General features: G+C 46.8%; 1 protein-coding gene across 1 annotated transcript in view; it reads right to left on the bottom strand.

Moving 5' to 3' along the window:
* PTPRN2 (protein tyrosine phosphatase receptor type N2) overlaps positions 1 to 415 on the bottom strand; it is a gene marked incomplete at its 5' end in the record, with an annotated part of 671,781 nt that extends 671,366 nt beyond the window's left edge. The window contains one exon of the mRNA XM_082661426.1: positions 121 to 415. Coding sequence (XP_082517552.1) covers positions 121 to 415 — 295 coding nt within the window. The remainder of the gene's footprint in view (positions 1 to 120) is intronic.
* Positions 416 to 14,962: the final 14,547 nt, after the last annotated feature.

Here is a 14,962-nt window from a genome sequence, read left to right as displayed (position 1 = left end):
TATTTCTTCAGGGTCCCAAAAGGTAAACGTCAACTTCGTAAGTGCTACTTCCATTTCCTGGCAAGAATTAGGAAACAGAACAAAATAAATATCTATGGAATAAAAAAATGTAGTACTTACACATGGAGGTCTTCTCACACGGGAAGCCCTTTCCAGATAAGGACTTCCCAAACCAACAACGTGTGTGCGGCATGGAAAATTCTCCAGTTATTAAGTGAATTAACTTAAATAAAATTCCGTTATACGACAAGCACTGGGAATTTACAGGAAAGAGGCCCCGGTGATCTTCTGGAAGCAGGGAAGGTTCTGGAGGGCAGATGAGGTTCTGGGAACAGGGAACACTCTGAAACCACGGGTAATTAGTCAGATCCATTTCACCCGCCTTCACTAATCCAGGTCGTTTTAGGATCTGCATGTCCTCCAAGCAGCACGTAGCCTAAACAATAAGATGTTTGCCTGAGTTGTTTTCCAGGAACCTGGAATCAGCTGCGCCTAGTTTGAGCTGAGCTGGTTGAGACAGGATAGGACCACCAACCCTCCAACTGGGCCTGCACGAGTGTCCACTCAGTGACCTTTTGAACATGCAGAGGCCTGTAGCCCAGTTACACCTGCGCAGAACTACGATTCCCGCACCTTTTCCCAAGCACCTTTCTCCACCCTCCCCATGCTTCCCAGGCTTTGGACCGCCGTCCTTCTTTCTTATCCCATAGATACCCCCGAGCCCCTTGCCTTCGGAGAGGCCTGCCTTGCAAGTAAACCCTCTCTTTGCTGCCAACCTCAGCATCTCAGCATTTTGGTTGAACCTGGTGTGGTAACAGTTTGGGAAGGCAGGGAAGGTTCTGGAGGGCAGGGAGACACTGACTTGTTTGTGTTTGCACGTCCAGTGCCCAGTATAGGGCCTGGCACACAGTACGTGCTCAGTCCACTGCAGCGGTAAGAGGTTTTTCTACATGGCTACCTGTATAGTTCAGAGGAAAACCGACACTCTGTGTTCATAATGAGAATAGAGAAACCTGACAAAGGATAAATATCTAAATTTTCCTCAAAATGTACCACTGTCCCTTGGTATCCATGGGGGGATTGGTTCCAAGACCCACCATGGACACCAAAATCCACGGACGCTCAAGTCCCACGTTTGGGCCTCTGTATCCGTGGTTCCTCGTCCATTGATTCAAACCACCACAGATTGTAGTGTAACGTATTAATCGAAAAAAACCCACATGTAAGTGGATCCACACAGTTCAAAGCCATTCAAGGTGGCCTGTCGTCTTGTTTAGTCCTGGGCACAGATGTGAACTGTGGCGCTGCCTCTAAGCTCTAAGGATGTCGCCTTCCTCCAGAGAAGCCTGGTTCTGGCTTCCGTCTGGTGACTAAGGACTGAGGGCCCCGACAGCCTTATCCAGCCAGGATAAGATGGTTCGCAGCTGGACCTCTGTCCCTGCGAGGCCTGTCCTCTCTCCATTGAACTGCTTCTTGTCCACAGCCCACTGGGTCCCAAGTGGCACCTCAGAGACACTCCAAGGACCCCTGCCTGGGAAGCAGGGAGCCCTCCCCAGAACTGGCTGATGGTCTGATCCATCTTCTCCTAGAGTTCCACCCCTAACTCTTCACTCTGATTCTTTTTCTATCTCCTACCCCTTGTCCAGATTCTCTTGTGTTCTACTGGGTTAGTCAAACGCCTCAGTCCACCACTAATGGACACAGAACTCCCTGGAATCTTTGGCACTGAAATAGCTTTAGATTTGGTCTTCAGTGGAAAGCAATTAAGCTCACATGAAAATGGTGGTTTCTAGATGAAGATGAGAGCATGGTATGGGTCATTCAGCCCACTGATCGATGCCGGCAGAGGAAGCTCCCACATGTGAGTTTATATTTTCTGAGTGATTTACATTTTATTCCAACTGAATAAGCAAACCTCACTTCCTGACATTTTCTAAGCTGAAGACTAGTCATTCACTCATTTTGAAATGTTCTTAGAATCTGAATTTTATAAAGTGTTCTTCTGGAGGTTAGAGTGATGCATAATGAATAGTAGCAAGAAAATCTGATGCTTATAATGTAGAAATGTATTCCCTTCCCTCGTCCCACTTTTATAAGAATAGTTGATAGGAATTAGTCATCGGATAATCAACAGTCCTTTGTATTTCACTGGCTTTTGATGCCAACCCAGAGAAGTGGGGTGGGAACAAGAAAGGGAATCTGCTTCCTGGAGACGCACGAACATCAGCTTTGGGTGCTGATGAGGCCAGAGAGAGGTTCAGAGAGTCAAGAAATTTTCACAAGAAGATTACGCATATTTGTGAAAAATAGTCATTCTTGTTTTTTTTTTTTTTGGCTGCGTTGGGTCTTCGTTACTGCACTCGTGCTTTCTCTCTAGCTGCGGAGAGCAGGGGCTACGCTTCGTTGGGGTGCGTGGGCTTCTCATTGCAGTGGCTTCTCTTGTTGCAGAGCACGGGCTCTAGGCACGTGGGCTTCAGTAGTTGTGGCACATGGCTCAGCAGTTGTGGCTCACGGGCTTTAGTGCACAGGCTCAGTAGTTGTGGCGCACAGGCTTAGTTGCTCCGCAGCACGTGGGATCTTCCCCAACCAGGGATTGAACCCGTGTCCCCTGCATTGGCAGGCGGATTCTTAACCACTGCACCACCAGGAAGTCCCCAAAAGTATCACTTCTGAAAATAAAGAGTCCAATCCCAGAGTAACTGGAAGGGAGTCTGGAAGAATAACCGGGCCAGTGTCCCGACTTCCAGCAAGTGTTCGCCCACACTTCATGTCTCTGTTTATTCTGCCCGTGAAGACTTCCAGACCAAGAGAACCCCCCGTATCCGTCCTCAGGCTCTGTCTGGGCCAGTCTGGGAGGCTTCGTGACCACCACATCCCCAGGTCTGAACCTCCTTATTTAGAAGTTGTTTATAAATTGATGAAACTGGACCAGGGAATCTTCTCCAGCCTCAAAGTCTATAACTGGCTCATTCATTTATTCAGCAAATATGACTGAGTGTATATATTCAGATATGCCCACCACTATACTGGCTTAAAACTAAGTGTTTCTGATATATGGGCTCACTCTGCAGCCGCACGAGGTCTGTGGCAAACAGGCCCGGGAGCTCTTGTGCAGAAGGGTGGACCACCCTCCACCGGTCCTCTCGACGTGCTGCCGCTCACGTGTGCCCGGTGACGTGATTGATGATCCATTTTAACTAAACACAATATGAATCAGATTTGAAGGGATTCTTGCAAGGAAATCATGGATTGTTAATGACGACACTATCACAGAAAATGGGATGAGCTGATACTTCTCCTAGTGGGAGCTCTTCAGACACAGTGAGGGCAGAGGAACGGCAATTTAATCAGACCCAACGAGGAAGCAGTCAGAAAGATGGACCGTCATCCCCCAGGCTTCTTCACATATGGATTTACACACATTATCGTTAATGGCGGACACTGTTCTAACCGCACATTGTGCCTTGAGACAGCAGGTATACCCTGAAGCCACTGAGATTGAAAAGACATTTAAAAAGTAAGCATCTGAAACAATATTAATAATTTTAGTGAGGAAAAAAAGTTTTTGTACCTTTGACAATAATAATTAATCATTGGCAATGTTTTATCTCTCATTCTTTTAAATTTATTTTTAATTTGTTTTATAATAAGCATTAGTTCAGTAGAGCATGTAGGTAATTTGCAAATATATATACGCATACGTGTATACCTCTACATATACACATACACATGGCGTGGGCCATGTCCATGAGGGGAGGTTTCCAGCAGAACAGTGACAGGGTCAGATTCTCGGGGCAGGTCCCTGGTCACTGCACCAGAACTGGAGGGCATGCAGAGGAGACAAGACTTCTTTGTGTTACACTTTGTTCTGCCACCCCCATCAGCCCTCCTCTCCCTCTCCTGCAGGTGAGCACACAGCCAGCAGCTCCTCTCAAGCCCCCCATCTGCATCGGGGCTCCTCAGCCAGCCCAGCTGACCTTCCGGCCAGTCCTCCGGGGTGGGGGCATCCTGTGCACTGAAGGACATTCATTCAGCATCTCAGCCCCCTCTCTGGAGGTTCCAGCAGCACACCTCCCACCCCAGCTGGGACAACCAAAAATGTCACCAAGACAGTTGAGACCCCAGTGGAAAACCACTGGGTTACATAAAGGAACTGCATACCCGCTTCTCCATGGGGAAACTTAAAACAACCCTCCGCCTTTTTTCAAAGGACATATTCTTCCCCCTTTATTCATTTTACACAGCAAAGCAGCAGCTTTTGATATACTGGAGGAACTATTACACCATCTGAAACACGTACACCCATACCCACATCGGATCTTTCAAAATAAGGCTTTGATTTTGGAGTTAGGACCCATTTAATCTTCCACAATCTTTGTGAAACATCTTATTTTATGCAAGATCACCTCTAACAATCTGGAACATTCTTTTTTTCCCAGTGTTTGACTTTAAATGTGCCCTGGATATCTGATGCTCTTTAGGGGTCCCTAAGGAAAACATTTAATCATTAAACAAATGCTACATATTGCATTGGTCCATTCTCCTAGACATTTGCTTGTCATATGAATTCCGTACAATGGTTTTCAGCACACCACCCATGTCATTTACACCATCTTGGTTATACATCTGTATGTACGCATCCACATCTTCTATGATGAGGGTAAATTAAAATCTAAGTTCATTATGATATGTTAGGAATAAACAACCATTAGAAATTATCACAGAGATTGGCTCAAGATGGCGGAGTAGAAGGACGTGCTCTCAACTCCCGCTTGCGAGAACACTGGAATCACAACTAACTGCTGAACAACCATCGACAGGAAGGCACTGGAACTCACCAAAAAAGATACCCCACATCCAAATACAAAGGAGAGGCCACAATGAGACGGTAGGAGGGGTGCAATCACAGTAAAATCAAATCCCATAACTGCTGGGTGGGTGACTCACAAACTGGAGAACACTTATACCACAGAAGTCCACCCACTGGATTGAAGGTTCTGAACCACACGTCAGGCTTCCAAACCTGGGGGTCTGCCAACGGGAGGAGAAATTCCTAGAGAATCAGACTTTGAAGGCTAGCGGGATTTGACTGCAGGACTTCGACAGGACTGGGGGAAACAGAGACTCCACTCTTGGTGGGCACACACAAAGCAGTGTGTGCATCGGGACCCAGGGGAAGGAGCAGGGACCCCATAGGAGACTGAACCAGACCTACCTGCTAGTGTTGGAGGGTCTCCTGCACAGGCAGGGGTGGCTGTGGCTCACCATGGGACACTGGCAGCAGAAATTCTGGGAAGTACTCCCTGGCGTGAGCCCTCCCAGAGTCCGCCATTAGCCCCACCAAAGAGCCCGGGTAGGCTCCAGTGTTGGGTCGCCTTAGGCCAAACACCAAAAGGGAGGGGACAGCCCCACCCATCAGCAGACAAGCCCATTAAAGTTTTACTGAGCTCTGCCCACCAGAGCAACAGCCAGCTCTACCACCACCAGTCCCCTCCCGTCATGAAACTTGCACAAACCTCTTAGATAGCCTGACCCACCAGAGGGCAGGCAGCAGAAGCAAGAACTACAGTCCTGCAGCCTGTGGAACAAAAACCCCATTCACAGAAAGACAGACAAGATGAAAAGGCAGAGGGCTACGTACCAGATGAAGGAACAAGATAAAAACCCAGAAAAGCAACTAAATGAAGTGGAGATAGGCAACCTTCCAGAAAAAGAATTCAGAATAATGATAGTGAAGATGATCCAGGACCAAAAAAGAACGGAGGCAAAGATAGAGAAGATGCAAGAAATGTTAAACAAAGATCTAGAAGAATTAAAGAACAAACAAACAGAGATGAACAACACAATAACTGAAATGAAAACTAAACTAGAAGGAATAAATAGCACAATAACTGAGGCAGAAGAACGGATAAGTGACCTGCAAGACAGAATGGTGGAATTCACTGCTGTGGAACAGAATAAAGAAAAAAGAGTGAAAAGAAATGAAGACAGCCTAAGAGACCTCTGGGACAACATTAAATGCAACAACATTAGCATTATAGGGGTCCCAGAAGGAGAAGAGAGAGAGAAAGGACCCGAGAAAATATTTGAAGAGATTATAGTTGAAAACTTCCCTAACATGGGAAAGGAAATAGCCACCCAAGTCCAGGAAGCGCAGAGTCTCATACAGGATAAACCAAAGGAGAAACATGCCAAGACACATAATAATCAAATTGGCAAAAATTAAAGACAAAGAAAACTTATTGAAAGCAGCAAGGGAAAAACGACAAATAACATACAAGGGAACTCCCATAAGATTAACAGCTGATTTCTCAGCAGAAACTCTACAAGCCAGAAGGGAGCCATGATATACTTAAAGTGATGAAAGGGAAGAACCTACAGCCAAGATTACTCTACCCAGCAAGGATCTCATTCAGATTCGACAGAGAAATCAAAAGTTTTACAGACAAGCAAAAGCTAAGAGAACTCAGCACCACCAAACCAGCTCTACAACAAATGCTAAAGGAACTTCTCTAAGTGGGAAACACAAGAGAAGAAAAGGACCTACAAAAACAAACCCAAAACAATTGAGAAAATGGTCATAGGAACATACATATCAATAATTACCTTAAACGTGAATGGATTAAATGCTCCAACCAAAAGACACAGGCTTGCTGAATGGATACAAAAACAAGACCCATATATATCCTGTCTACAAGAGACCCACTTCAGACCTAGGGACACATACAGACTGAAAGCGAGGGGATGGAAAAATATTCCATGCAAATGGAAATCAAAAGAAAACTAGGGTAGCAATACTCATATCAGATAAAATAGACTTTAAAATAAAGAATGTTACAAGAGACAAGGAAGGACACTACATAATGATCAAGGGATCAATCCAAGAAAAAGATATAACAATTATAAATATACATACACCCAACATAGGAGCACCTCAATACCTAAGGCAACTGCTAACAGCTATAAGAGAAGAAATCGACAGTAACACAATAATAGTGGGGGACTTTAACACCTCACTTACACCAATGGACAGATCATCCAAACAGAAAGTTAATAAGGAAACATAAGCTTTAAATGACACAATAGACCAGACAGATTTGATATTTATAGGACATTCTATCCAAAAACAGCAGATTATACTTTCTTCTCAAGTGCGCACAGAACATTCTCCAGGATAAATCACATCTTGGGTCATAAATCAAGCCTCAGTAAATTTAAGAAAATTTAAATCATATCAAGCATCTTTTCTGACCACAACGCTATGAGATTAGAAATCAATTCCAGGGGGAAAAAACGTAAAAAACACAGACACATGGAGACTAAACAATACGTTACTAAATAACCAAGAGATCACTGAAGAAATCAAAGAGGAAATCAAAAAATACCTAAAGACAAATGACAATGAAAACACGGTGATCCAAAACCTATGGGATGCGACAAAAGCAGTTCTAAGAGGGAAGTTTATAGCTATACAAGCCTACCTCAAGAAACAAGAGAAATCTCAAATAAACAATCTAACCTTACACCGAAAGGAACTAGAGAAAGAAGAAGAAACAAAGTCAGCAGAAGGACACTCTTTCACATAAATCACAGCAAGATCCTTTTTGATCCACCTCCTACAGTAAAGGAAATAAAAACAAAAATAAACAAATGGGACCTAATGAAACTTAAAAGCTTTTGCACAGCAAAGGAAACCATACACAAGACGAAAAGACAGCCCTCAGAATGGGAGAAAGTATTTGCAAAAGAATCAATGGACAAAGGATTAATCTCCAAAATATATAAACAGCTCATGCAGCTCAATATTAAAAGAACAAACAACCCAATCCAAAAATGGGCAGAAGACCTAAACAGACATTTCTCCAAAGAAGACATACAGATGGCCAAGAGGCACATGAAAAGCTGCTCAACATCACTAATTATTAGAGAAATGCAAATCAGAACTACAATGAGGTATCACCTCACACCAGTTGGAATGGGCATCATCAGAAAATGTACAAACAACAAATGCTGGAGAGGGTGTGGAGAAAAGGGAACCCTCCTGCACTGTTGGTGGGAATGTAAATTGATACAGCCTCTCTGGAGAACAGTTCCTTAAAAAACTAAAACTAGAACTACCATACAACCCAGCAATCCCACTACTGGGCATATACCCAGAGTAAACCATAATTCAAAAAGACACATGCACCCCAATGCTCACTGCAGCACTATTTACAATAGCCAGGTCATGGAAGCAACCTAAATGCCCATCGACAGACGAATGGATAAAGAAGATATGGTACATATACAGAATGGAATGCTACTCAGCCATAAAAAGGAACAAAATTGGGTCATTTGTAGGGATGTGGATGGATCTAGAGACTGTCATACAGAGTGAAGTAAGTCAGAAAGAGAAAAACAAATATCGTATATTAACGCATACATGTGGAACCTAGAAAAATGGTACAGATGAACTGGTTTGCAGGGCAGAAGTTGAGACACAGATGTAGAGAACAAACATATGGACACCAAGGGGGGAAAGCGGTGGGGGGGAGGGGTGGTGGTGGTGGGATGAATTGGGAGACTGGGATTGACATGTATACACTGATGTGTATAAAATGGATGACTACTAAGAACCTGCTGTATAAAAAAATAAAATAAAATGCAACAATTAAAAAAAAAAAGAAATTATCACAGATAGAAAATAAGTGATTCGGCTTCCTAGTAGACTAAACTAAGAATCTAATCTTTATTCTGAAAAATAATTTTTCCATTTAAAAAAGGTTTCTTTGCTCAAGTCATCAAAATGCTTCCTCCTGCTTAAATTCCCAGTGATGAAAAACTCACGTAAAAGAGCATTCTCTGGGCTTTCAGCATCCGCACTTGACGTGCCCTTTGAAGTGCTTGCCCCAAACAAGACAAAAGCAAACAGGAGACCCAAGGCCTGGCATGGCCACTTCCGGGGAAACAGACGCTGGCACAGCCAGGGGCTGGGCCACCCTGCACAGGCACCCCGCCTGGCTCCTATCAGAGAGAAATTCAGCCCACACCTGGTTCTGCAAGAGATGGAAGCCTTGGCTTCTGATACCACAGTTTCCCTATTCCACCTACACTCTGCCGAAAGTCTTTTTTTAAAAGCATATTCCAGGCCCTGGGTGTGACACAGAAGTTGGGCAAAGAACTTGGAATCCTTGCTGGGCAAGGCCCAGGGTATGCCCCCCCAGGAGGACTCCACCAGGACCCCAGCCTCGCCGTCTGCTCCCCACGGGACATCCCGCTGGCACCTCTGCCTCCCCTCCCCACAGACACGCGCTGCGGTTTCCTCTGGGGAGGGACGCGCGGCGGAACCCCCGGCGAGGACAGGAGTGGGGTGCAGCCTGGAGAGGGCTGGGAGTGAGCTCCCGGAGTGGAGACCAGGGACCGCGGACGGGGTGAAAGTCAGACCTTCCTGGGGGGAGGTTTCTGGGTGGGGCGGCAGGGCAGCAAGCCACAGGCCACACGCGCTCACCTGCGGGGCACCAGGGCTTGTCCCTGGCAGGAACGGTCAGGCAAAGTGAAAGACAGCCAGCTCAGCTCCTGACCTCCCACCGCCCCACCAATGGGCCGGATCCCCAGAACCTGAGGAGCCTGACGAAAACCAGGAGCAGAGCGAGGGAGCGCCTGTCCCCACCGTCCTTCCTCCGAGAGAAAGGCTGCGGGGAAGAAAGGGTGGACCTGGGGAGCAAAGCACAGGAACACACTGGGGCACTGACCAGCGCCCAGCAGATACCTCGCAGCAGGAATCCGACAGCCCACGCAGGTGGAAGGCGCTGCCTTCCCACAGGCCTGCCAAACACGGGGCGGCGAGACTCGCCCCTCAAACTGCAGTTCAGAGGGCAGGCGACCGGCCAGAGTCACCGGGCTCCCCTCGGGAGAGCGGGGATGGGGTGGCCAGCGGAGCCACACAGGCAAGCAGAGAGGGACAGCCTGCAGTGACCGCCGGACACCGGCGGGGACTTGGTGGTGCCAGGACCACGCACCCCGGGTCCCAAATCCGAAGGCCTGAGCCCAGGGCTCACAGTAGAGACACAGCGGAGTCGGACCCGGAGGCAGCGAGGCCCCCGCTCCGCGGCTACCGTCACCGCCGCGGCCATCTTCTCCGACGGACCGTGCGGCACAGAACATCCCCAGGTGAGCGGCGCAGGCGGTGGTGGACTCGGGAGCCCTGCGCTGGGGGAGCCCTCTCTCCACGAGAACCGGGCACTGCGGGGCCGCCGTGGACACTGCGTGTGGTGCCCTCGCAGGGCGGCCACCGTGCGCTGTGTCAGGCGCAAAAGGCAGACGTGCTCAGCAAGTTGGGTCCCGAGTGCTGCGTGTGACCCCCAACGCTTCTGCAAGGTGTGTGAGGCCTTCAGTCTCTACCGTCAAATATGTTTATGCTTCGGTGACGAGACAAAAATCCAGACACTTAAAAACAGTGCCAACTAGGCATGTCAAATATACCCCCCAAAGTGCTCTGACTTCTGCATTTATCAAATATCAAATATTATTTAAAAGGAAGTGTTTACTGTGTTTGAAAAAGAGTATGGACCATCCCTTTTTATTCCACTCTCCACTCAAACGTGTCAGAATTCGTGTGACTATTATTTACGCCCTCTTTCTTTTATTCAAGGGCCTGAAGCTCTTTGAAGGGATGACGTAACCTGCAGACGTGTTATCACCGTTATTTGTTCTCATTGGTACGATATAATGAGGAATGCATTCTAGCTGGGCTGGTGACTGTTTTTTAAATACGCTTCTTAGAAAACATAAATCATATGACTTTGTTTGTTTGTTTGGCCGTGCCACAAGGCTTGTAGGATCTCAGTTCACTGACCAAGGATCAAACCCGGGCCCTCTGCAGTGAAAGTACGGAATCCTAACCGCTGGGCCGCCAGGGAATTCCCGATATTACTATTTTAAATGGTAATGCTTTTGCAAAAACCTCAGTAGTCAATTCAGCTGAGACTTGGACTCAGCAAAGTCGCACTGTTTTCAATGATAACAATATTCCACCCTGTGTGGCCACCAAGCTGGAGAAACCTGGAGCTTCTAAAAACAAGCAGGGTTACAACTAGGACTGCCATTACCAAGGGCTCTCCCACCATCTCATAAAATCTTCTCAAAAACACAAAGAATTTGGCATTTTTATCATGGTATAAATTCAGAGTGGTTTAGGTGAAGTACTTTCATTTCTCTTGACTCCTGTTGTGCGTGCAAACTGTAAAGATTACCAGATGGAAAGATGAGGCAGGCCCTCAGTCAGTCACATGCCCCCCTGAAATGGTATCTTTTCTCCTGTAGTTTGTGTCCTGCACCCATATCCACTCAGTCCCCACCATGTGTTTGGAAAATACTGGAATCCTCTCTTGGTTCAACGTGGACCATGTCATGGAATCAGGGACCAGGATGCCCTGGGGAGACAGTATGAGGCTGGGGAAGGCTCAGGCACAAGGCTGGGCCCCGGGCTCCTGGGACTGACCCTGGGACTTCCCTGTGTTTTGCTTAGGCAACACTTAGCTCAGATGGAAGTTTGGTGATGTGAACCTTGGCCTATTTTCAGGCAAAAGCAGAAGAGGAGATTCAAGAAGACCCGAAGTATTGTTTGGTAAAAGCGATGTGCCTTTGCAGGACAGAAGACGGCTTGAGACGGGAAGGCTGGGGGACGGCAACTTGCCCCACTTCTTCTCCAGATTCCCATTCCCACCCACCACGGAGAACCTGTGCTTTCTTTCGCTGGTGTGCCTCGTCTGGTGCCATTAAAATACCAGCTATTTCAGGGAACATACATATCACTGAATTGGCTTCAAGCCGTACCTCAGGTTAATTACTGCTCTGAGCTGGATTAAAGCCACAGCCCCAGATGGAAAAAGCATCAGCCTCCCAGGGCCAACTTTAGTGGCTGCTCCGTCCATTTATGAGTTGACTATATTTCACTGCTAGAGTCAGAACTGACTTGTACCATTAATGTCAAGCCCTCTTCCCTTTGGCAGCCAGGTCAGCCTTTCTTCTGAAAATTCCTTCCGCCAAACAAACTTCTAAACACATCCTTTGTACTGTACGTAGGACATTGCAAAATGGGCTTTTAGGACCACGAGGTGACACAGACTGCTCATGTCACATGAGGGAAGCTTCATTCTCTTACCTGCCAGCACACCTCCGGAAAGAATAATGAGTGACCAGAATGCCCCATCCCTTGCCTGTCTACCACTCTAAATGTCAAGCTTAGACGGAACCTACTCTTAAGTTTTTCTTATGAAAGTAATCCCTCCTTCGTGCCTTACTCTGAAGTATACCGTTTGGTGTAACAAGTCTCAAATGAGAGCTAGCTTCTTTGGTGTTTGTATTACTACATTTTAAAAATCTGATGGAAACCCAGAGGCATTCTGAACAGAGTTTATGGACACATGAATCTGTGATGCTGTGGTGGCACCTGCACTCCTGCCATCTTGGGAAGGCTAAAGGTGTCCAGAAACAAGTCGTCCATTTCCAAACATCAGAATTCTCCAGAACAGCTAACCAAATAATTGAATCTGACACTCAGAACAAATCCCAACTTGGAAAATCAATGTCCCCCGCCCCAGACGTCCTTGTTCTTGTGGAATTAGAGGGACAAGTTCTAACGTCACACAGAATCCTTCTGCTGGGACCTGCATCCTACAGAGGTGTCCCTGCCCCATCCTGGGGTCATCTGCTGGAAAAGGTCAGAGGCCCAGGACCCAATCCCAGCACTGGGTGTCCTACAGCGTGCTTCTTAGCCACTCCAAGTCTCAGTGTTTCCATCTGCGAAATGGAGATAGAAACGCTTACCTATCAAAGCTATTCGGGGGCGTCCACGTAACCACATGTAGAGTGCTCCCGGGGTTGCCAGGGTTCAAGGGACAGAGGGAGGGCACGGGGCAGTGTTGGGGTTATGGAACTGGGCTACCTCCTGTCACTGGAATCTATACATAGAACCATATACCAAAAGGAAAACACCATTTCACTATGTGATCATTTTTAATTAAATTAGAAAGAGAAATCACCCCAATCTGTTTTACAACTATTAGCTCATCCCCCCCCCAGCCCATCACACCCTCCAGCTGCCCTCACGGAAACCATTATTAGTCACACAGGCTGAGAGGGCGTGTGTTTGTGTTTTCTGAATCACAGTCAATACGACTGGAGAGAACAGATAAAACACAAAATAAGTAAACCAAATGCCCTCTTACCCACCTCCACACAGGAGAGTTAACGCCAAGTGATCATCACAAAACCCTCAACAGCTTCCTTATTTCTGCACATCACACACGGAGGGCGTTTTATAGGCCCTGATGTTTCACACGTCAGCACCTCTAGCCCAAAGTTCAGTTTCTTTGGCTAACATGGGAGTCACCTACTTACCACAACTAACAAAGGAAAATGTCACTTAACATGTGACCATGAGTGTTTCCAGGAGAACCACACCTCTTTTCACTTCCTGCCCTAGATACTTAAGTAGTGATCCTGGCCAAGTTGTCAGAGCACGAGTTAAAAGAAAAAATTTCCTTCTTCCTTCCACAAACTCTGTTTCCAGCCAGCAGAAAAGTGCATTGACTGTTTCCTGCTCCTCCAGTTCTCTGGCCTCCTATCAACCAAGATTTGAAAAATAAGTCCAGCTGGGTCTACATTTATGAAGGTCAATTTAGACTAATGTGAAAACAGCTGCCAGGTGCTTTTATGTGGCACAGAGAGTTATCTGCCATGAATTCAACTGTCTGCTTTCTCAGGAAACGGAACGTCTTGTCAGGAGAGATAAGATAGGTTCTCAGTCAGCTGAGCCTCACCTACCGGGATGCATCTAGATTAAAAAAACCCTTCTGTCCACTTTCTTCTTAAGCTTTTTTTCACCTCTCCACACGTAAAGAATCCTTAAACTAGCAATATTTGCACCTAACCAGGCATATCTTAAATACCTACCACCCAAAACCAGAGGGTTCTTTTTAGTTTGGATCACATTGAGTTACAAACACCCTTTCATAAAATATGTTGCAATTCTAAGGTAATGCTCCAAGAGGTCGTGGTAATGGAAACCCTTCTTAATAAGACCATATGCGTAATGACAGCTCAGCTGACCCCACCTCTCCATACTTCACTCCACTTCCTCACCCCATATTCCTAACTTTCAAAAATCCTAAGAAAAGTGGATAAATAACTGCATTTTCAAGTTAGGTAATATTGCATGTAAAACACAGAACAAAATAAACTCAGAATGCATAAATTATTATCACGTGAAAGAACCAATGACTGCCACAGAGTTCATCAAAACATATGCCCTGGGGTGATGAGCCCTGGATTCCATCCTGCCTGAGCTGCAGATTCACTGTGCCGCTACTGCCCTTCTTCACGGGAAGCCAGGAAGCCAACAAGTCTGCACATCTCGTGGCGTACAGAAATTATCAGCGGAGACCAGCACCACCACCGAGAGGAAAGTAGAAAGCAGACTACTACGAATTTAGCACACCCCCTGCACCTCCTTGGTGGGCACCACTGACGGTGATCTCGGTAAGCAGGTGCAAAAAGAGATCAGCTTTTAAAAGAAGAGATGCAAGATGCTGGGACGCACAGCTAAGCTTAGCACAGAGAGGAAGCCATCTAAAAACCTCTGTATTTCCCTACACATTCCTCCTGAGTCTGACACGTTGAACTGCTGTCTCTGGACACAGGAGACAGCCGCACCACAGTTCCACCCAACACCTCTGCATCCGTGGGTGAGCCCACTGTCTGGTACCTCCCCTTCCCGGAAGCCTGGGGTTTTCCCTGTGCCCCAATCCTTCTGCATGGGGACATCAACCAGCACCTGAGGCTGCAGGAGCCGGACCAGGAGGAGGAAACAACAGGCAGAGAAAGGCTCACAGCCAGAGAGAATGCAGCAGGGCTCTCTCGGGGGGAGGGGCAGGCTGCTCATCACCATACAGCCAACAAAATCAACAGCTCCGGACCCCAA

This window comes from Grampus griseus (genome assembly GCF_964374135.1).
Source record: "Grampus griseus genome assembly, chromosome: 9".
Lineage (NCBI taxonomy): Eukaryota > Metazoa > Chordata > Mammalia > Artiodactyla > Delphinidae > Grampus > Grampus griseus.
The sequence above is the reverse complement of the archived record's forward strand: the minus strand, read 5'-3'. Positions and strand labels throughout refer to the sequence as shown.